This window comes from Sebastes umbrosus, chromosome 1 (genome assembly GCF_015220745.1).
Source record: "Sebastes umbrosus isolate fSebUmb1 chromosome 1, fSebUmb1.pri, whole genome shotgun sequence".
NCBI classification, from domain to species: domain Eukaryota; kingdom Metazoa; phylum Chordata; class Actinopteri; order Perciformes; family Sebastidae; genus Sebastes; species Sebastes umbrosus.
Window position 1 is genome coordinate 7,931,839 of NC_051269.1, and position 24,683 is coordinate 7,956,521.

Consider the following 24,683-nt stretch of genomic DNA (forward strand, 5'->3'; position numbering starts at 1 on the left):
AGAACTCACATCTGTGTCTTTAATTATTAGGGTGTCTTTAGGGTGTCTGGGTAGTGTGTAGGTCTCGGTAGTGTGTAGGTCTTGGTAGTGTGTAGGCCTTGGTAGTGTGTAGGTCTTGGTAGTGTGTAGGTCTTGGTAGTGTGTAGGCCTTGGTAGTGTGTAGGTCTTGGTAGTGTGTAGGTCTTGGTAGTGTGTAGGTCTGGGTAGTGTGTAGGTCTTGATAGTGTGTATGTCTTGGTAGTGTGTAGGTCTGGGTAGTGTGTAGGTCTGGGTAGTGTGTAGGTCTTGGTAGTGTGTAGGTCTTGGTAGTGTGTAGGTCTTGGTAGTGTGTAGGTCTTGGTAGTGTGTAGGTCTGGGTAGTGTGTAGGTCTTGATAGTGTGTATGTCTTGGTAGTGTGTAGGTCTGGGTAGTGTGTAGGTCTGGGTAGTGTGTAGGTCTTGGTAGTGTGTAGGTCTTGGTAGTGTGTAGGTCTTGGTTGACCCTCACCTTTTACCATCTTAGGTTTATGGCATTTCACAATCTTCCTGTTTTTGATCCTGGAATGAATGAAAGGTCACTATCCATCTCTCTCTCTCTCTCTCTCTCTCTCTCTCTCTCTCTCTCTCTCTCTCCCTCTCTCTCTCTCAGTGCTGAACATGTACATGATGACAATGAATACAAAGCAAGCAACAATAAGAACAGAGTAAAAACAATAAACACTAGAATGGCCCTTGGAGAGCGCAGACCTCCGCCAAGGTGCCTGATTTTAAAAACAGATCACAGCTCACAGCTGGCGGTACCGTGAGGTGGTCGGCTTGTTATTAACACGGTGTGTTTCCGTGTAACGTATCGGCGGATGCCTCTCTCATTCAGCAGCCTTGTTATGTCTGTATAACGTTACACTACGTCGTCTCTCATCCCGTCATCTACCGCTTTTTTTCTTTCTCACCGCGGACGGCCAGCAGCTCCCGTCGCACCTCGATGTCTCGCCACACATCCACACACGTATCTCTCTGCTCTCAGAAGGAAGAAGGCGGGGTCACGCGTCATCAACGTGTCATCAGCTACACTGCGCATGTGTTATACCCTGTGGTCTTAATGCTCAGGCTGATTGGAATTCTTATAAGAAAATCCTGAATCTGGATGATGATCCGGATCGCCACCAAAATCTAATGGGTTGTTCATTGTGCTACACTCCACCCCTCCAAAACAATTCATTCAAATTCATCACAAACTTTTGGAGTAATCCTGCTAACAGACAAACCAACGCTGATGAAAACATAACCTCGGGCCTTGAAGGAGGTAATAATGTGCACATAATAGCAGTAAAGGAGTTGCAGCTCAACAGAAAATTAACTTAAAGAAACGCCAGCAAAAAGAGGTTCAGCAGCGACTTCAACTATTCTGTTTGTCTGAGCTGTTGATATGAAAAGGTAAGCTGTTCCAGAGGTTAGCAGCGAGGACTAAATTTAGATATGATTTTACTTGCATCTTGCACATGAGAATCTGATTCTAGCTATCTCTAATGTGCTAAAATGCTAACTCATATCCGGGCTTTAGGACTCATTCCTGTAGCACTCTATAGCTAGTGAGCTAGGCGATATGCATTCCCAAGACCCCCAACAGATCACGTCAAAGTTGCAACTAATTGTCATTGGTGATCTTTCCCCCGTCGCCACACCCCTTAATCACTGAGACTGAGAACGGTTGACACCTTGATCACTCCCCTAGTCTAGCAGCCCCTTAAAGGGAGCAGTTGGTGGCCAAGCGGAGGCTCAGCTCACTCTGTTCTGTCCTGTTACTGCTGTTGAGGGAGATGAACATCAGACTAAGGTGCCGTTTGCAGTCTCAGCTCCCCCCCGCGACGCTCGTGCAGCTTTATATGAAGAGCGTAGGATACGGTGTGTGTGCGTTGGCGTGCTGGAGGATCACACGTGAGCCAATTGTTTGGTCACCGTAACTTGCGGCTCGAGGAACGAGGAAACTGGTGCTTCCTGTGTGACGTAGTTGGCTGTAGGTGGCGGAGGAGGAGCTCTGTTGCCACTGCTGTTTTTGTCCCTTAGTTAGTTATTTTATTTTTCCTATTTCTGGTTATTAAGTTATTTTTGGTTGTATTGGGCTTTTGTATGTTGATTTATTTTTAATAATCTGTTTACCCGTTTACCTCTAACTTCTACATTTGTGGTTTGTGTGTTTTGCTTTTGTTAATTTGTTTCTTTCTTTTTGTTTAAAGTGGTGGCCCAACACCAACATAGGTTTCTTGCTGTAATAGTGGAGGGGGCATTTATTTAGTTTATCTGTAAACCAGCTGTTGTGGAGGTAATCGGGAAGTGAACATTCCTAGCTCTCTGCCAGTTAACAGGACGGTTGGGTTGCTATATCCTTGCAGGTGGTTGGTCAGTGGGTGGAGGGATTCTTCTTGTGTTGGGGTTGTTATTGCATGTGGCTTGCTGTGTCCTCCTAACCCCTGTGTGCTCTTTACCTTGCAGTGTGAGTGGAAGTAACTGTGTGTTTCTCCAACTACCGGTGGTGGTGAACGGTTCTGCATTTCCTCTCCCCTCACTCCATTCCTCCTGTGGGTTTCCCTGGCACCCTTCCTCTTGTACTGGTAAGGTTAGTGGTGTAGTGTCATTTTTAAAAACATTTGAACTCTATTTTTGTAATAAAGGACATTATTTTTCTAGCCTGGCCTCTCTTGCAGCTTTTATCATTGCAGCAACTAATCACCATTTTTGAATTTAAATAAAAGTTATTTGATTTTGAAACTTGAAACTCACGTCTCTGCCCCGTCTCTTTATCAAGGAACTTGTGTAATTTGGTTGGGTTATGCTCTGGGTGAAATTCCCAGAGTGGCGTTGTCGGGTTGTAATAGCCTGGGTTTCTGCTAAGTGCCCGGGTTACATAATAATTATGAATTTTGTAATGGAGTTATTAAAACAGATTGCTCCGTCCTGGCCAAACAGTCACCGTCGGTGCAGAGAAGGCGTCATGGTCTCAGTGGTCACGCTGTCCTGCAGCTGAGTAGAGCCTCACTTCTGGATATTTTGCGCATGCTTACTTTGAGGAATTGATGTAAGCACAAATTCTCAATTCATATTTGAGTTGTGACATACATCTTTCAAAATGATTTCCTTAAATTTGAATAACATAGTTTAAGATAAAATGTGCATGTTAGAGCCATTTGTTCAGTAGAAATATCTGTGGTTAATTTACATTTTGTTTTATTTGCTTGAGATAAATAACTCTGTAGTTTCACTGCAGTGTGCTCAATAAGGACCAAGTGTGACTGCAGCCAGTCCTGTATTCTGATTGGGCGAAAGCTAAATTGTGCTGCATGTGCTCGTTAAACGATTCAGTTGAAGCCATGGAGCCTGGAGATCACACTAGTCTTTGACCGTGCTTAATATACCGTGCTTAATATTACTGTTCTTGCTTTTTTACTGCTTATGTTTTTGATATTTTGTTACCATTTTTGTATTTGAAGACTAAAGAAAGATTTTCAGTAAACGGTTGAAATGAAGAACATGGACTACGGAGTTTTATTGAAACACGCGTCAACTACATGCTTGGACTCTATAGCTTAAGTGGGCATCTAAAGAAATAGACGGAGCCACACTTACATTAGTCAAAGACTATGCTCGTTAAGGAAACGAAGCATATGGATGGACCCCTTGTAAAGAGACGTGGATTATGGACATAATTCTTCACGTAACAAGGATATAAGAGCCACGTTGATTTTCATCGCTGTGCACTAAAGGAAAGTGAGTACATGAAGATTTCAGTCTACAATGTCCTTACATTCTGGAGCCATGTTCAATTAAGCCTCAAGTCGTTTTGCAACTAAGCTGCAGTGGTCATTCTTTGAAGTGCACATGTTAAAACTCTTGAAAACGTCTGTGGACATATTGTGGAAGAGTGAGAAGCTGTCGTTTTGAAGAAAACAAGACAGTTTGTGTGCATTAAACCTTGGCAAGAGTGACGCCGTAGATAATGGAAGTTGCAGAAAACGGCCAGAAGAGGGAGTCAAAGCCCACGGCAAAGGCTGTGGAAGAAAAACTGAACAGGCTTAAGAATGAAAGAAAAGGCAAGCTGGCTCATCTCACTCGTAAAAGAAGGGAGATTGAAAATCTCAAGAAAGATAAAGTTAATGCTGAAATAATTAAAGATGAAGCATTATTTATCTTTTGGAAGTTCTTTAGAGAATTTAAAGAGCTTAATGCAGAAATATGAACTCTTCTAGAAGACGAAGATAAAGAAGAGGAGCAGTGTAACTGGTACATGCCCAAATGTGTGGACTTTGAGAACTTTGTTCAGGAAACAGAGGACTGGATTGAAAAGATTAAGAGACATCCTGAAGAAGAGAATGATGATGGCAATAAATATGAGGATGATGATGACATAAAGCCAAGTGATAGCATCTCAGAGGTCATCAGTCGCACATCCAAGAGAAGCTCCGTGCTTAGCCATGCATCACAAGCATCCAGTGCAAGTTCTGCTCGTTTGAAGCTGCAGGCAGAGCGGGAAGAGCTGTTAGCACGTGCTGCCTTTCTTAAGAAACGTCAAGACATTGAGATGGAAGAAACACGCTTAAAGGCGCGCAAAGAGCAAGTGGAGCTAGATGCCAAGATTGCTGCATCAGACGCCAAAATAAAGGTGTATGCAGATTATGAAGATGGTCAAGATGGCATGAATGAATATTACGAGTCAAAAAGCAAGTACAAAGTGGGTTTAAAGGACATGTATGTTAAAGATGAAGATGGTGAGACACAAGTGAGTTTCCCAGCACCTGTAGGCCCAAAGCACCCAGCTCAGACTGCTAATGATCATCACAGAGCTTCGCCTCTTAAAGCAGCCAGGTCAGCAGTACCTCCCCCTCAGAGAGCAGCTAGTTCAACAGTACCTCCAGACCCTTCACAGCAAGCAGGTTCCTCTGATGGCATCTCCAAAATAATGCAGCGCCAGAATGAGATAACAGAAATGCTAGTCAAGCAGCAAAACATGTCACAACTGCCACAGAGAGATGTTCCAACTTTCTCAGGAGATCCACTCAGCTACCGTTCGTTTATAAGGGCATTCGAAGAGACTATTGAGAACAAGACTGCTAGTGCACAAGATAGGTTGTTCTACCTGCAGCAGTTCACAAGTGGAGAACCTCTTAACCTTGTTCGTAGTTGTGAACACATGTGGCCAGATGAAGGTTACAGAGAAGCTAGGAGGCTCCTTCAACAACAGTATGGAGATGAGCTGTGAATTGCCACAGCCTTGATGAATAAAGCTCTTGAATGGCCTCAGATAAAATCAGAAGACAGGAAAGCATTAAATGCATATGCTTTGTTCCTGATAGGATGTCGAAACACTATGAGTTATGTGGATTACATGGATGAGATGGACAACCCTAGCAATATGAAGACTGTCATCTCAAAACTCCCCTTCAAACTAAAAGAACGGTGGAGAAATCGAGCATATGAAATCCAAACAAAAACAGGAAGAAGAGCCAGGTTTTCTGACCTGGTGGATTTCATCAACTGGCAAGCAAAGGTCAGCAACGACCCACTTTTTGGAGATATTTTGGATGTCAGCGTAGAAGGAAAGGGGAAGCCTAAGATAAACATTAAGACAAGTAACCCCAAGAGCATCAGTTTTGCTACAAGTGTCTCTCCGGCTGGAAGACACAGTGGTGCTCAACAACCACAAGAGAAGAAGTATGGTTCAGCCAAACTATCTGATGTTTTCCAAAAATCCTGCATGTACTGTCATAAAAGCCACACCTTGGAGTTTTGTGAGAAGATAAAAGAACAGACTCCCAAAGACAGAATCAAATTCTTAACATCACAAGGACTCTGTTTTGGATGCCTCACACCAGGTCACATGAGTAAATATTGTCGTAAGAGAATGCAATGCCAGGAGTGTTCAGGAAAACACCCAAGCATTTTGCATGTTGTGAAGGAATTCCCAGTTCTGTCCGAAAAGGATGAAAATAGGAATACAGAAACTACTAACGCGGTCACAAACGCCTTCGTAGGAACAGAACATGAAAGCAGCAGAGACACTGGGGCAGGTAATGGAGAAAATATACTTTCCATAGTACCAGTGAAAATAAAGTCCAAAAGAAGTGACAAGGTGATCCAGGTCTATGCGCTTTTAGACCAAGGAAGCACAGCAACCTTCTGTACCGGGCAGCAGCTTAACCTCCGAGGAAGGAAAGCGTAACTCTTACTCACTACTATGGCATCAGAAAAGAAGGTGAGCACTCACGTTCTGTCAGATCTGGAAGTATGCAGCCTGGAAGGGAAGAATTACATAGACCTTCCGCAGGCGTTCACTCAACCAAGTATACCAGTGAAAAAAGACAACATTCCTCTTCAGAAAGATGTGGATCGATGGCCTTATCTGCATGAAGTTCGCATCTCGCATATCGAAGCAGAAGTCGGCTTGCTTATTGGTACTGATGCCTTTAAAGCCATGGAGCCCCAGCAGATAATAAACAGCAGATGTGATGGGCCGTATGCAGTGAAGACTCCTCTTGGATGGGTCATCAACGGTCCACTCAGAGGCACCACTACAGCCAACCTAGAAATGGTGAGTCACTCAGTCAATCGCATTTCAGTATCCAATGTGGAAAACCTGTTGACTCAGCTGTACAATGCAGACTTCCCAGAGAGAGGATACGATGATAAGACTGAGATGTCACAGGAGGACCGTCAGTTCCTTGACTCAGTGAAAGGATCAACACAGCTAGTTGATGGTCACTACTGCATCGGACTACCACTGAAAGACGAAGACTTAAAAATGCCTGATAACAGATCTTTAGCCGAGCAGCGCCTTACAAGCCTCATAATGGGAAAAATCGTCAAGATAATGCCAGACTCGAAAGGAACCGTCCGCAGTGTCTGTGTTCAGACAAAGACAAGCACATTGGAGAGACCCATAACTAAGATATGCCTCTTGGAGGAGGCATTGTGAAGATCAAAAGAGACTGAATAAGTTAAAGACATTTATCTGTTTAGGTTAAAGCAAATATGTATCTTTAAAACCTGAAAAAAGGATTTATAGTTTGTTGTATAAGTATTAGTATTAGTATTGTATAAGTGGACAATGTCTCGAAGCATTTATGTTTGATAATTGATATGCTAACAGCCTAGTCAATTAGGGGCAGGTTATGTTAGAGCCATTTGTTCAGTAGAAATATCTGTGGTTAATTTACATTTTGTTTAATTTGCTTGAGATAAATAACTCTGTAGTTTCACTGCAGTGTGCTCAATAAGGACCAAGTGTGACTGCAGCCAGTCCTGTATTCTGATTGGGCGAAAGCTAAATTGTGCTGCATGTGCTCGTTAAACGATTCAGTTGAAGCCATGGAGCCTGGAGAGCACACTGGTCTTTGACCGTGCTTAATATACCGTGCTTAATATTACTGTTCTTGCTTTTTTACTGCTTATGTTTTTGATATTTTGTTACCATTTTTGTATTTGAAGACTAAAGAAAGATTTTCAGTAAACGGTTGAAATGAAGAACATGGACTACGGAGTTTTATTGAAACACGCGTCAACTACATGCTTGGACTCTATAGCTTAAGTGGGCATCTTTAAGAAATAGACGGAGCCACACTTACAACGTGGCTGATTTGCAGTCTAATTATACTAACTAGAAAATGCATTTCCTGCTGAAAATGCGTGGGAATGCTGACAGCTGAAAGGACCTGCAGGATCTCTGTTCTAGTCAGCTGCTCGATAGCGGTGTTTTAGTTTTAGTCTTTTCAAGTTATATTGAGTGTAGGGAGCCTTCCTTTAGGCCTGCTGTCATTAAACAGTCATTTCTTGTGTTTGAAAGTGCTTCTGTCTCCGCATATTGACTGCTGAACACTTGGAGATTCTCTCAGAAAGCGCCGACTTGGACCACAAGAGGTCAGGAGTGCTCAGTTTTAAAGTGGTCTGAGGATGTTAATCCACCAATCTGACAGCCTGAACTCATTCAGTCAAAGTCCAAGCCAAGCTTTCACATCTAGCTGTTAGTCTGAAGGACATGAATGTCATCAGGACACTGAGCCATATCACAGTCAGATGCTGAACTAGCGTTCCTGAACCTCGTCATCGCTGTCATTACTGTGAATGCTCATTTTGATCCAGAGATTTCTGTAGAACATGTGACCGATGGACAGTAGTTCAGACACTGCAGTGAGCTTAATGGAGATCGTCTGACCTCTTGACCTCTAGTAGAAGACGTTGCATGGTGTGAAGGACAGCAAACGGCCGTATTGTTGTCATGTGATTGAACGTGCATCAGTAATTAAATTTGGCACAGATGTAGGTTTATATGTTATGAAAAGATATAGATATCGGGGCGCTGCCAATTTGGCCATTTTCCAAAATGGCCGCAAATTAGGCGTTAAATATTCCAAAACGTTGCAGAAAACTTATTTTATGACTCGTGATGATTTCCAAGGTGAGTTCAAGCTGATTAGATCAGATGTCAGAAGATCACAGACATGATTTTATTTACCTCTATCTTTAAAGGGCACTTTTTAAAAGCTTGAAAAACAAATATAAGGAGAATGGTAACTTCAGGGTCAAAACTTAACCCCCATGCCTTCATGACAAGATAAGATAAGATAAGATATACTTTAATTGTATATACTCCGTCCAACTGCAGTTACAAACACTAAATTAAAACAACATCAACAACAATAATAAACGATTCCACACAAGACAGGGAAACAGTTTCACAGAAACAGATGTTTCAACACAAACACAGTCCACGTCCATAACGGCAGATACTAAAACACACACCATGGCAGGTATTGCACCGAGGTAGTGCACTGCACCGTCTACCGGCTTGTCCATATTGCACATACAATACCCCAATATTACACAGATGCAACATATTGCACTCTCCCTATTTAACATATTGCACTGCAGCTTTATGTTACGAATTGTTGAAAGGTTTAATCGACATCGGCAAGAATGAATGTTTGTAACGGTTCAATCTGCTCCGTGGGACTCTATATCTCCTGCCGGAAGGTAAAAGTTGGTACTCCTGATGTAAGATGTGAGTTGGGTCTGACACAGTTTTCTGTGCCTGTCTGATGACAGACTGCTCATAAAGCATCTGGAGGGGAGGGTGGTTTTTGACCCCCATAATCTTCATAGCAGTCTGCACCAGGCAAGAAATCTGTGACCTCAACTGCACGGTCAGGTTACCGTACCCAGCATCTAAAAAGGTCACTGTGCCCCCTCAAACAACTGGTGAGTGAAACATCCACATTTAGTCTTTATTAATTTAAATTATAGTTATGAAGAAATCAGTCAGACTGTTAGATTAATGTGTTGTTTAACTCCCTGTTTACTTTATCTTGGCACCCGTGTGTGTGCACATTTTGACCCTGGCACGAGCAAGACTCAGGGCGTGCCTGAGGAGTTATCTGTAGCCTCCAGTACCTCCTCATTTCAAAACAGAAACCATAATAAGGTGGCAGCTGGCTGGAGAAGATCACTAGACAACAACCTACTTGCTCTTGGCCATATCGTATGTTATTTCCAGTAAATATCACAAATAAAACGTGTGTTTTCTGATAGAAAAAAAAAAGGTACGACCGTAGGAAGATAACATATTAAGTACTACTAACCCATCTTTGAGGTGGTTATGTCTTCAGCTCCAGTCTGTAAGTGGCAGTATGTATACACCTCTCTGTCAATTTATTTCTTTCATGAAACATGATAATGTTAAAGATACACTTAATAAAGGCTATCTGAGGTGAAATAAAAATGCCCCCCCTGTCAAAGCTGATTGCCCGTCCGCCTCTAACACTCTGGCGCCGACCCTGACCGTACCATGCCGTGATGCCATATCTAATAATGCTTTCCAAGACAGCCCGGTAGAAAAGTGACATGATCTTCTGCTCCACTCCATAGAACCTGAGTCTGCGTATAAAGTTGAAGTTTGGAGCAGAGGTTTCCAACATGTACCTTCCAGCTGAGAGTGTTGTCGATGTGGACCCCTAAATACCTGTATGAACAGACCTGTGTGATAGATGTATTTAAATAGATAGAATGACAACCAATAGCAGTAAAACTGACAGAGGTAACGCTGGATACATTTCTTGGTCACCAGTAACCTCTAATCACAGTTAAAGTGGTTGTATTGCTAACTAGCCGTGATATCGGCACAACTAAAGGAGAAAATCATCATCAATTGCTTCTGCTGCTTTTTTTCTCTCTCCATTCAGTCCTGTTGCTAGTGAAACAGGTCGATAAGGTTGCTTTCACTCATAACCCGTTTGGTTAACTGAAAAGGTGGGTCTCGGTCCGCCTCCATGCGGACTCTGGTGCAGTTTGTTTATGTAATTTTAACATGATTTCAAAAGCTAAACTAATAAATCCATCTGCTGATTGTGAAATCTGTTCAGGAAGTGATCTTATTGATCTGTATTTAAGGCCATGTATAGAAGCACGCCAGCGAGGAGGTTTTCCCTGATTAACAGGTCAAAAGCAGTTAAACCCACCGATCGTAAGGTCGACGGTTCGATCCCCGGCTGCTCCGGTCACATGTCGATGTCTCCATGAGCAAGACACTTAATCCTAAATTAGCCATCGGTGTGTGACCGAGTATTTAGATTAGATCCTAGTTGGCACCTTGCATGGCAGCCTCTGCCATCAGTGTGTGAATGTGTGTGTGAATGCTGACATGTATTGTAAAGCGCTTTGAGTGGTCTGAAGACTAGAAAAGTGCTATATAAATGCAAGTCCATTTACCATTAACCATTTACTTTACATAAAAAAAGTGTGACAGCGATCTCACAGTAATACACCCCATTCACGTGTCCGTGCGCTCCCCGACGTTTTCACTATGCATTCACACCAATCATCTGAAAGCGTGTAAAGGGGCTTTTGTACAGTCCTGTCTCTACTATTATTCATCATAACATGGCTGATTTGCAGTCTAATAATACTAACTAGAAAATGCATTTCCTGCTGAAAATGCGTGGGAATGCTGACAGCTGAAAGGACCTGCAGGATCTCTGTTCTAGTCAGCTGCTCGATAGCGGTGTTTTAGTTTTAGTCTTTTCAAGTTATATTGAGTGTAGGGAGCCTTCCTTTAGGCCTGTTTTCATTTGGTGTTTCCCCTCTCCCTTTGAATCGCTTGCGATTTTTGTGGTTATCCTTCATGAGTAACTTTAAGATTCCCCTGCGGCCTCATGTATAAACGGTGCGCATGTACTAAAATGTTGCGTACGCTGTGTTTCACGCTCACGCCGGGATGTATAAAAGTCAACGTGACGTGAGAATGTGCGGACCGTGCCGTAAATTCTAGACCAGTCGTGAAAATGTGCGGGCCGTCCTCCAAACTCTGTCATCTGGCAGTGTCAAACTACAAAGTACTGAAACTCGCTAAATGCGTAAAAATATTTTTTCCACTCAACTTACTGAGCTTTATTTATGATGTGGGATCCAAAAAAACCCCACATATTTCTTCATTAGTTTGCGCATAATGTTTAACATCAGAGAGGCACAACAAAAACACATTTAAACCTATGTCCCAGAGATGACATGCCTTAACCACCGTGTCAAAACCAAAATCACGTGCTGCACAATGTGGCAGACCAACATGCTGTGTCTGTGCTCCAGAGGAGCTACAGATGGATGAACCGGACCCTGGCACACCTAACAATGAGCCAAAAGCAGCAGCTTTACAGCGCCGTTTAGATGCAACACACAGAATGTAAAGCAACGAGGTGAGTTGAGACAAACATTTATTTTTCAACAAGGTCTTTTAATATATAACTTATCCCACCAAGAACCTCATTCATTCTTTTTAATTCATTGCATATATATTCTTCATTGTATTGACAATCTCTCTCTGTGACTCACAGCACAGCATTAGTGAGGACACGGCCAGACCGCCGCCCCTCAGCAGTCGAGGCTCGGGCGCAGCTGACCGTTCTTCCTTTTGTTCCTTTTCCAGCGCGATTTGCCATCGTTATTTGGACAATAGGTGACAGCATGGAGCGTGTTTATAGTCATTTGCATAGTTATTAATGGGAGGAGACAAGGCGGACCAAGTGGCACGTGCAGCTGCGCTCAATTTCACGTTCATTGAGATGTATAAAGGAAAGGTACGCAGGAACAGGCGTACGCACGGTTTTATACATGTGGAAATTTCTGTGCTTACGTACTTTTCCAATTTTGTTAGTACGCCATCTTCCAGTGTGAAAGCTGCGCAGTCTTTTATACATGAGGACCCTGGTCCGCAATTGCGTCCCTCTCCCTGTCCCCCTGATGGTTAACTTAACGGAAAATGTCCTGGGGCCTCATGTATAAACGGTGCGTACGTACTAAAATGTTGCGTACGCTGTGTTTCACGTACACGCCGGGATGTATAAAAATCAACGTGACGTGAGAATGTGCGGACCGTGCCGCAAACTCTAGACCAGTCGTGAGAATGTGCGGGCCGTCCTCCAAACTCTGTCATCTGGCAGTGTCAAACTACAAAGTACTGAAACTCGCTAAATGTGTAAAAATATTTTTTCCACTCAACTTACTGAGCTTTATTTATGATGTGGGATCCAAAAAAACCCCACATATTTCTTTATTAGTTTGCGCATAATGTTTAACATCAGAGAGGCACAACAAAAACACATTTAAACTAATTTCCCAGAGATGGCATGACTTATCCACCGTGCCAAAAACAAAATCACGTGCTGCACAATGTGGCAGACCAACATGCTGTGTCTGTGCTCCAGAGGAGCTACAGATGGATGAACCGGACCCTGGCACACCTAACAATGAGCCAAATGCAGCAGCTATACGGCGCCGTTTGGATGAGATACACAGAATGTAAAGCAACGAGGTGAGTTGAGACAAACATTTTTTTAACAAGATCTTTTAATATATGACTTATCCCACCATCATTCATTCTTTTTAATTCGTTGCATATATATATTTTATCCTTCATTGTATTGACAATCTCTCTCTGTGACTCCAGCACAGCGTATAGTATATATTTAGTGAGGACGCGGCCAGACCGGCGCCTCTCAGCAGTCGAGGCACGGGGCGCAGCTGATCGTGCGCCTTCGGAAGCCTTCGGGAGCCCTTGGGAGCCCTCGGGAGCCTTCGGGAGCCTTCGGGAGCGCACGGTCAGCTGCTGTGGAGACGTTGCGTTTGTTACTGATTCCTGATGAAAGACCATCAAATAAAATATGTTTTCTAGCTTCCACCTCAGTAACAAACACTTCAATTTCACACTCTGTGAAATTCTTCTTTTTTGTTCCTTTTCCAGCGCGATTTGCCGTCGTTATTTGGACAATAAGTGACAGCATGGAGCGTGTTTATAGTCATTTGCATAGTTATTAATGGGAGGAGACAAGGCGGACCAAGTGGCACGTGCAGCTGCGCTCAATTTCACGTCAAGTGGGATGTATAAAGGAAAGGTACGCAGGAACAGGCGTACGCACGGTTTTATACATGTGGAAATTTCTGTGCGTACGTACTTTTCCAATTTTGTGAGTACGCCATCTTCCAGTGTGAAAGCTGCGCAGTCTTTTATACATGAGGCCCCTGGGGTCTCATTTATAACCGTTGCGTACGCACAAAACGGGGCCTGAAATGTGCGTACGCCACTTCCCACGCAACAGTTGTGATCTATAAAAACAAACTTGACGGGAGAATGTGCGCACCGGTACGGAAACTTTGACCCGTGCGTACGCACATTATGGAGGCACCGAGGCAGGGGAAACTGGAGACGCAGATGAATTGAAGCCAGACTGTAGACATTAAATGTCATTATACGTATAATGATGCCTCTCACACATTTAACTTCACTTCATACTTATATCCACTTTATCATAAACATTTAAAACAGCAGTGTTCTTTGTGCTAGTGAGCCATAACTATTACATAAGCACCTTACAAATGTAAAAGATCAACTCAAATCTCAAAGCAAATTCCGCTCAATATCTCATCAGCGCTGTCTCACCATCATGTCCCCCCCCTCCACCACCGGAGCTCAGAGGAGATCTGAGAGGAGAGGACCGGACTTCCGAGAGTCGCAGTCAGCTGTGGAGCAGCTGATGAAATCATCATCATCGGTTGTAGAAATCCAAGATTATATCAAATAGCATTAAAGAATGGCAGAACAGAGCGCCAATAGTTTTAATAATATCTACTAACAGTGTGCAGATATCACCAAGTACCATATTAGTTTTCATAAAGTTGTTGTGTAAAATCGCTGCAGTAAACATGATGTAACCCTCTGGGAAAACCAGTTGTTTCTAAAACATTTAGAGATATTTCCCTCACTGAAAATTCCTTTTATTTAATAAATAACCACATTCTATATTTTATTCTGAAATTAATTTATCATTGTTTATTTTATTTCCGTTTTTGCTCAGAGTTTTAACTTTAACAAACTTTAACAAATAAGCTCATTGGTTCAAAGTGAAATAACTGTTGCTATTGGTGTCAAACATTCCAAGTGGGAGTGCATTCAGCCCGGTGTTGTTTAACATAATGATAAATGATATATTTGAAAATTTAGATGGATGCATCAAATCAGCGATATATGCAGATGATGGGGCAATATGGATGAGGGGAAGAAATGTGCCATATGTGATGGAAAATATAAGGAAAGCAATAGGGAAAGTGGAGAAATGGTCATATGAGTGGGGATTCAAAATGTCAACAAATAAAACATGTTATATGATATTTACAAAAAAGAGAAACATTAATACTGAGAATTTAACATTATATGGTCAGTTGATGGAGAGGGTGAATGAATACAAATATCTGGGTCTATGGCTAGACAGTAAATATACATGGCATGTTCATATAAAACATCTGGAAACAAAATGCAAAAAAGTAATAAATAATAAACTACGAGCTGTGGCTGGATGTGACTGGGGGGCAGATAAACAGTCATTGATTGACATATATAGGGCGATCATGAGATCAACAATAGATTATGGTTGTATAGTTTATGAAGCAGCAACAAAGACATCATTACAAAAAGTGGATAGAGTACAGTGTAGAGCATTACGGTTATGTATCGGAGCTATCAAGTCAACACCCGTTAATGCAGTATTAATTGAAGCAGGAGAGACTACACTGGAATTAAGAAGAGAGAAATTAGCTCTAGCATACTGGGTCAGGTTAAAAGGAAGTGGAGAAGAAAATCCTACAAAGGTAACATTACAAAACTGTTGGGAATACTCTAAGTTTCAAGGATATGGATTTGGATGGATAATGGAAGAAAAAGTGCGGACATATGGATTAGAGGCCTTAGAGTTCACCAGGTCGACACCAGTAAGCAGCGTACCCCCCTGGCTGCTCCCAGAAGTTAAAATAGACATGAGTATCATTGAAAAGAAAAGGGAATGGCAAGTAAATGAAGTGGGAGTTAAAACAAGTGTGTACCTAAGGAACAGCTATAATAATTATCTCAAAATATATACAGATGGATCCAAAAATAAACAGGAGTGTGTGGGAGTTGGTATATATATTCCAGAATTTAAAATATCTATTTCCAAAAGACTTTCAGACCAGGTATCAGTGTACACAGCAGAAATAGTGGCAATCATCTTTGCAATGCAGTGGGTGGAGGAGGTCAGACCTGACAGAGTGGTGATATGCACGGATTCAAAAGCTGTTTTGGAAAGTATACATTCAACAAAAGCTGTAAGGCAAGATCTAATCATTGAACTATACTATAGCTTGCTAAGACTACACAGAGGGGGTATAGATGTATTATTCTGTTGGGTTCCAGCACACGAGGGGGTGAAAGGAAATGAGTTTGCAGATAAACTAGCAAAAAGTTCACTGCAAAAAGACATTACAGTACCAGTTTTACTTGGGAAAGGAGAAGGAAAAGCTGTGATTAAAAGGAAAGGAGTGGAGATATGGCAGAAAAGATGGGAGGAGGACCAGAAAGGAAGGAGATATTTCAAAATACAAAAGTCGGTCATAACAAAGACGTATAAAGAAAGGAACAGAAGGGAAGAAATCATCATAACAAGACTCAGACTGGATCACACTGGTCTTAATGGCACTTTGGCTTTAATGGGGAAAAGGAACAGTGACAAGTGTGGGGGTTGTGGTGATAAAGAAAATGTGGAGCATATCCTAATTCAATGTAAAAAGTATGAGGCTGAAAGAAAAAGACTACAGGACCAAGTCAGAGAGGAGGGACGGGACTGGGATCTGATGGGGATACTGGGAACAGAGGGTGAGGGGGCTGAAGGCACCAGGAAGGCATTATTAATGTTCTTAAGAGACACAGGATTGGTGGATAGAAGTTAAGAGTAGGAGTAAAGAGCAAATGACATGATGTTACACACTCTTGTACAGTAGGTGGCGGTATGCACCTTAAAGTTGGTTGCGATCCGCCAGAAACCGAGAGAAGAAGAAGAAGAAGAAACATCCCAAGTCCCGCCTCCTCACTCAGGTGAGAGACGCAGTGGAGTGTGGGAAACACGGAGATTGATGAGAGAGCAGCGGAGAAGCTGGATTTACAGAGTGATATTATTACTACTTATACTTGATATACTACTGAACAGAGAGAAGTAAAACTATATCTGAGCCAGTAAGAGCTCCGTCACCTATTGAAGCGACCTGAGAACATCTGAGAGCATCGTTTTATTCTTTTCTTCTCTCGGTGCGTTCCAAACATTAAAGCAGCCGCCGCACATGGCATCACGAGTCAAATGCTCTGAGCTGGCATAGTGAAATGTTTTGCCACTGAGCTGTATTCTAAAATGATATTTTGTATTTCTTTGGTGATAGAGGCAGAAAGAGATATGTGTGTGTAATATGTGTGTGTTATTTACATTGTGTGGACAGAGAGGGATTATGTAGCTGAAGTTCATGGGTTATGAGATTAGCTTGATTCTGTTCATCCCTGTGCTGCTTGTGTGCATCAACGCAAGGTGTCAGTGTTGTGACAGGGAAAGTATTCACATTGCCTTACTCACAATATTCACATATAGTGAGTATTTAATGTTTAAACTGTAGGTTGTTTGCATAATAATCTACAACTCAAATGGGTTCACATATTAAATAGTCATTTAATAGTGTTGTTTACACTTTACTATTGAGTGGTTTATAATAATAGTGAGGTTGACATATTTCATATGTTAATATTACGATGCAAGTTAATATTGTGATGCAACAGTTATCCTACATTCATGGGTTAAGCATTGAAAAGTTGTATTATATGTTGATATTGATCAAATTAAACTGTACAGTTAAGAGCTTGGATAGATTTGCATATATTGCTATATAAGCCGTGTTATTTTACACAGGCTAGGTTTTCTGGATACCCTTGAACTCCGGATTTGGATTGGAATCTCTCCCTGACGAGGGGGATGGCGAGCTACCCGTGCTGAGCACCTGGATTGAGGAGCGCTTTCAACTTTCATCTGCCTTGCTGTCAGTGTGGTAGGACTGTGGGGAAGGACCTCAAAAGACAATTGGATCTGAACGTTTTATTTTGGGGATTACTTTTATTTTTTAGGGTGCACCCAGTTCAATAGACATTTCAAACTGAACAAAACTGAATGTCGGCAGTAATTGTGAATTTATTCTGTGTCAATACAATAATTTCCCCTTAAACTTAATTCTGTGTTCTGCTTACTCATTGTGGTGTCCGATTCCTGTTCATTACTCCTCTCTACGAATCTAGGTTATACTAGTCCAGTGTATACTTATTCATCAGGTGGGTTACAATGACATGACTTATTAATTTATTTATGGTTTATTAGATAGGGACAGATACAGTATACATATAGACAAAATGAAAATGGCTATCCGATGCAACTATCAGACTGTCTCCAGTGCGCCACCGCGCTGCGCCACACACTCTGCCTCCTCCAGTCATCTCCAAACAGCACATCTTCACCAGTATGGAGAGTGTAAATTAACAAAGTGTGTAAATGAAGCCAGTGACAGCTCTCACACAATCGTTACACTCCATATCGGCATTATCATTATCAGTCCTAATCATAATGCAGGACAAGTTCACTATAAAAACTTAAATAATAAATAAATAAATATAAATAGTGTACACCTGTCAAACTTCCTTTATTCTAATGATATCCAGGTGGGGGATATTACTGATTGTCTTGATCACTTTAAGTGAATGGATCAGTGTGATTGCTGTAAAGATATGAACACAGCGGTGAGACTCGGAACATGCTGCATGGTGCTGGTGGATATACCGTCACTGTGAGGACTACGTGACGTGAATGAGAGAATCAGGAGGTAACGAGTGTTCAGAGACCTCCTCACCTACAAACACCTCCGTCTCTGTGTCAGAAAAACTCCTTTTCTCTGTCTTCCTCTCGGGAGTCGCCGTGATTCACCGTAAAGATCCACTGATCAACAGGCTCATTCACATGCAGAAACATTCATGAGGTGCTTTGCATCGACCATTTATGGTTGAATGTGGGCGTGTAGTGGGCGGAATATGAGGCGGATCCACATGCGCACATTTCCAGGTGGACTGTGATTTATAAAGGGAACATTGCGTGCAGGTGTGCGTACGCACAGTTTTATAAGTCTGATTTTTTTTTGGCGCACGCCATTTTTAGGCTTTTGTGCACACGTACATTTTTAGTATGGATCCTACGCGCTGTTTTATAAAAGAGACCCCTGGTAATTTTCTTCCAGGACATTTTCTGTTTTTCTTCAGATGTTTTTTCTTAGAGTGTGGTGGCTGATCAGCGCAAGACCTACGAAAAATATGAAAATGTTCTAAAATGTCCCGTGGTACCAGTCCATCTATCCCCTCATTCACAAACGTTCAGGGGAACCACCCTATGTGTTCCCTGACAATGCAACATTATTTTTCATACTGCCTGCCTGAATATACCTGTATTCTCCCTCCGTCTGAAACGCTCCGCAAAACCAAGCAAACCAACAACGTGCGCACTTTAATCACGTCCAAAACATTCAAATTTGTGGATCCCAAAGTGTAAACAATGTGCTGGAGTATGGCAATGGAATATTTAATTGGATTTCTTTTGGTCAAACTTTGCCTCCAGCAACCCGCTTCCTCAGTTCTTGTATCATGCCGTAACCCGGCCAGCGTTTGCTGTTATACAATAGTATATACATGTTTTTAAAGTGCTATTGCATATCAAAAAAATAAAACAAAATAATGAATCCTACTGGAGTTGGCACCTTGCCGTGGTGGATAAGCTTGTGTGTCTCTTTAACCCTGTATTTCAACAGGAGACTGATCTAAGTTTCCTTATAAGTTCAACCAAGTCAGCTTGGTCACAGGTTAGAGACCGGACAAATATCAGCTCCTTTGCTCAGATTTGAAGACCATTGCAAAAATAAAACATTGTCATATGAACCTGAAGTGCTTACTCCAACTAAAAAGTTCTCATGTCATCTCTGTCAGTTTTACTGCTAGCAATACAACCCAAAGTTCTACCAAAGTTCAGCATCACTTTAACTGTGATTAGAGGTTACTGGCAACCAATAAAAGTATCCAGCGTTATCTCCGTCAGTTTTACTGCTTTATTGGTCGTCATTCTACCATGAAGGCATGGGGGTGAAGTTTGACCCTGAAGTGACCATGCTCCTTTTATTTGGTTTTCATGTTTTTCTCAGGTTAAAAGCTTTTAAAAAGTACACTTAAAAAATGGAGGTAAAAAAACAATTTCTGTGATCTTCTGACATCTGATCTCATCAGCTTGAACGCACCTTGGAAATCATCAAGAGTCATAAAATCAGTTTTCTGCAACGTTTTGGAAAACCTATATTACGGCCCTTTTGGAAAATGGCTGCGGCGTCCGTCAGGGGCCGAATTGGCAGCGCCCCGATATCTATATCTTTTCGTGACATATAACCCTACATCTGTGCCTAATTTGTTGCTTTTATCGCAAAATGCACAATTGTTATGAATATTTCAGCTTAGCTGCCCCTCTGTTACATGAGATTTAGATTTATTTTTCATTTCTTTTCTGTAAATCTTTTAATCTGGAAAGAACTTTGTACTTAAGTTTGACAAGTGTTATATAAATTATTATTATTATTACTACACTAGTTGCTTAGGTTACTTATCTCTACTTTCTTATGTAAAATGAAAAATGAAGCAGTAAAACAATGGCTTATGAGATTTCTTAAAAACAATCTCTGCAGCCTCAGGAGTGTGTGTAATGTGTCACTAGCCTGTCTGTAAACGGCTGCCCGTACAGCGGTCCGTTGCCCACACCGGGTTCCTGTCCCGGGTGAGGAAGAGTTTATGAGAAATGTGGAGCCATCACCAAAGCCTGAGGAGCCAAGAAATATTTTACAGCTGAAAACTGAAACGTTTTCAAATGTGGAGCAGGTTTGAACCGAGGCTCCGTTTGTAAATGACGAAATATACTGTGCGTTCCAAAACCCATTCTACCATACTACTTAGTATGACAGAAAAAAAGATTTCTTATGTCCCAATACATAGTATGTCAAATGCAGTGTGCCAAAAATACCAGGATGTCCTACTACATCTGGTCACATTTTACAGTATGAAAGCCAGCATGCTTTTCTGGCTGTTCTGACCCACAATCCTCTGCACAGCAGATATATTGTATTCATACTGCATGCAACAGTACGTACTTTGTAAGGGCAGCTGCAGTGTGCTAGAAGTAAAAAGGAAAAGTATGTGATTTGGGACGTAGTCAGTCGTGCTGCTCCTCGTCCTGGAATGATTCATAGCTTGATAACCCGGTCCTCTTATTTCCTTGTTCCCTCCCCTTCAGATCGACAGTTTGAAGGTGGGTGTAACCAACATAACACATGATGATTACATCAGAGCTCAAACTAGTGTCGATTCTCAGGAAGTGAAACTCAGACAGTCGTTGCTACTGAGAGGTGAAATGGCGCAGAAAGGAGTTCAGCTGGACCAGGAAGCAATCTCTTGTTCGATCTGTCTGGATCTACTGAAGGATCCGGTGACTACTACCTGTGGACACAGCTACTGCATGAACTGTATTAAAAGCTTCTGGGATGGAGAGGATGAGAAGAAGATCTACAGCTGCCCTCAGTGTAGGCAGACCTTCACACCGAGGCCTGTCCTGCTGAAAAACACCATGTTAGCAGTTTTAGTGGAGGAACTGAAGAAGACTGGACTCCAAGCTGCTCCTGCTGATCACTGCTATGCTGGACCTGAAGATGTGGCCTGTGATGTCTGCACTGGGAGGAAACTGAAAGCCTTCAAGTCCTGTCTGGTGTGCCTGGTCTCTTACTGTGAGAAACACCTCCAGCTGCATTACGATGTAGCTCAATTAAAGAAACACAAGCTGGTGGAGCCCTCCAAGAAGCTCCAGGAGAACATCTGCTCTCGTCACGACGAGGTGATGAAGATGTTCTGTCGTACTGATCAGCAGTGTATCTGTTATCTCTGCTCTGTGGATGAACATAAAGGCCACGACACCGTCTCAGCTGCAGCAGAAAGGACGGAGAGGCAGAGAGAGCTGGAGGTGAGTCGACTCAACGTCCAGCAGAGGATCCAGGACAGAGAGAAAGATGTGAAGCTGCTCCAACAGGAGGTGGAGGCTGTCAATCGCTCTGCTGATAAAGCAGTGGAGGACAGTGAGAAGATCTTCACCGAGCTGATCCGTCTCATGGAGAAAAGAAGCTGTGATGTGAAGCAGCAGGTCAGATCCCAGCAGAAAAGTGAAGTGAGTCGAGTCAAAGAGCTTCAGGAGAAGCTGGAGCAGGAGATCACTGAGCTGAAGAGGAGAGACGCTGAGATGAAGCTGCTGTCACACACAGAGGATCACAACCAGTTTCTTCTTAACTACCCCTCACTGTCACCACTCACTGAATCTACATCCAGCATCAATATCCGTCCTCTGAGCTACTTTGAGGACGTGACGGCGGCTGTGTCAGAAGTCAGAGATAAACTACAGGACGTTCTGAGAGAGAAATGGACAAACGTCTCACAGACAGTGACTGAAGTGGATGTTTTACTGTCACAACCAGAGCCCAAGACCAGAGCTGGATTCTTACAATATTCACGAGAAATCACACTGGATCCAAACACAGCACACACACGGCTGTTATTATCTGAGGGGAACAGAAAAGCAACATTTATGAAACAACATCAGTCTTATTCTAGTCACCCAGACAGATTCACTGCATGTCATCAGGTCCTGAGTAGAGAGAGTCTGACTGGACGTTGTTACTGGGAGGTGGAGAGGAGAGGGACAGGAGTTTATGTAGCAGTCACATACAAGAGTATCAGGAGAGCAGGGGGGGGTGAATGTTTGTTTGGAGACAATGATAAATCTTGGGCGTTAGTTTGTGACCAAAACAGTTATATATTTTGGTACAACAATATCCAAACCCCCGTCTCAGGTCCTCTGTCCTCCAGAGTAGGAGTGTACCTGGATCACAGTGCAGGTATTCTGTCCTTCTACAGCGTCTCTGAAACCATGACTCTCCTCCACAGAGTCCAGACCACATTCACTGAGCCTCTCTATGCTGGACTTTGGCTTTATGGTTATGATGTCACTGCTGAGTTGTGTAAACTGAAATAGACAGAAGTCATTTAAGGGTTAAATTCAGTGTTTTAACTCTTAAACTTCTCTGGTGTCCATCATTGTTGCTGCAGAGCTGATTTGTGTCTGGACCGCAGAGGACCAGCCCTACAAACACTAAAGTGTGTCACTGCCTGACTGACTGAGTGATGAAGTTACAGGATTCATCAGCGACTGTTGCAGGTTCCTCATTGGTTGTTGCTCTTTCTAAATGAAAAGCTGGAGAACAGTTCAGTGTTTATGTTTTCTGGGGATTGTGTCAGCGGTTCATTGAATCATTACATCGTGCTGTTGTTGTGCATGTGCTATTGTTTATAGTAGTTTAAGTTACGTTACGTTGTGCTTCGTATTGTGTTACCACCGTGCATTCACACCAAGCAGGAAGCACATTAGCAAGCCACACGTCGCTACTGCGGTATGAACCCAAAATAAACACACTGTGCTGTGATTTAATATCAATAAACGGATCAAAATGATGCCGAAATAACGACATAATGATGCTGATTAGTAAACAGTCTGAATTCATGCTTTGTCGGGTCTGTCCGCAACACAGCAAGCAAACAACTTTTAAAATGCTTGTTTTCTGAACGGAGTCCGGATCGATCAGTGCCAGGCTATGCTAACATTGTAGCTGCTCCATCAACACTCCATCTAGGAATAAACACGCAGCAACAACATCAGTGATGACATCAACTTTGTAAGTATGTATATATTGTTACACACCACTTATATGATGAATGCTTTTGATACACATGCTTTAATAAAAAGCTGAAATACTTTTAACCTGCAGACTGTATGTCATGATGATACATTTACACCTTGTATAAAATGTATAATATACTGACTAGTACATGTCACCATTTACTATTACTGAATGCAATTTGCTTCATTATAAGTTGTCTTTCAATCAAACATTAAGATATAAGTGGAAAAAAGCTGTTCATAAAACATGATAGACATGACCACTGATTATTTCTGTAACAATTTAGCCACAAATTCACATCCTGACCAGATACGGTCCAGACAGATACTCGCTTTAGACTGAGTCTTGTTCTTTTCATGTCTTCACTGCACAGAGATCAGCTGTCAATCAAACATTATGGGCTCTACTTTGTAAACTTCTCTCTGCTCTAAATGTTTGATGAATATTTGTATATATATATATGTGTGTGTGTGTGTGTGTTGTTGTTTCTCTTCCACTGCACGGGTCTTAAAGGAAGGTCTAGTGATTTATTTCTTATCATAGATATTCTGTTCTCACCACTTTTTGTAAAGATATCTAGAATCACATTTATTTGTTGGGCAGACTAAATGTTGTCGTTCAGATCGACGTACAAACGAGATCCTAAGATGTTTAATGAAACTGTAATTATCATGATCATAATCAATAAGGAAATCATTATTCTCTGTTACATCGCTGAGATTCTGCTCAAACAAACTGATTGTGTGGATGAAAATGAATCTGTACGTGAAATCATTGAACAAGAGTCATTTAGCAGACTTTACTGATGGGATGTGTGAACAAACTGAAGGTTTCTATAATCAATAAACAAGAATGAACTAAGTCTTTTCTTGTCTTTTTTCCAGGGTATCATACAAAGCCGATGGAGTAAATGTGACTAGGAGAGAATAACTGAGGCAGTTTTCCTCCTGAAACACCACAAAGTCCAGTGTTCATGTTTAGAGTCAGTCAGTCTCTGTTTAAAAACAATCTAAAAAAAAGATTAAAACTAAAAGGTAACATAACTTATTAGTTGTGACATGAGGATTTTGTTATCATAGTTATTGAACACAATCACAAGTTCATAAATTGAATACAAATTCCAACTTCTTTCCCCACATACTGATAGAAGAACGCTCTTTTTCTCCACTTCAGCTCGTATTATTCCTCTGACGATACGCTCAACACTTGTTTCTAGACCGTGTTCAGAACGTTTTATTTTCACTGGGCTTGTTGTCTCCTCTGTATAACCACAGCTGTGGTGCTTTGGTGATTCTCTGAGCAACCTGGAGAGCACACAAACTGGACTATTGTTTGTTCTTTATTCAAACCGTATCATGCAGCTTTAAACACAACAACTGTTGTGGATTTATGGCTTTTTAAACTGTTTTGGATACATGAACGAAACCGTCTTGCCACATGGACTCTACATCTCTTTCTTTACATATTTACATCTCTTTCTT

The 24,683-nt window shown here is 41.9% G+C and overlaps 2 protein-coding genes across 3 annotated transcripts in view; one reads left to right on the forward strand and one right to left on the reverse strand.

Moving 5' to 3' along the window:
- The window catches only part of LOC119486943 (ral GTPase-activating protein subunit beta-like), a 592,951-nt gene that overhangs the window by 90,177 nt on the left and 478,091 nt on the right, over nucleotides 1–24,683 (reverse strand). The gene's annotated exons all lie outside the window — the stretch shown is intronic.
- On the forward strand, nucleotides 20,768–22,826 carry LOC119487151 (E3 ubiquitin/ISG15 ligase TRIM25-like). The gene has a single exon (XM_037767818.1). The coding sequence runs from the start codon at nucleotides 20,835–20,837 to the stop codon at nucleotides 22,497–22,499; it is 1,665 nt and encodes a 554-aa protein (XP_037623746.1). The 5' UTR covers nucleotides 20,768–20,834; the 3' UTR covers nucleotides 22,500–22,826.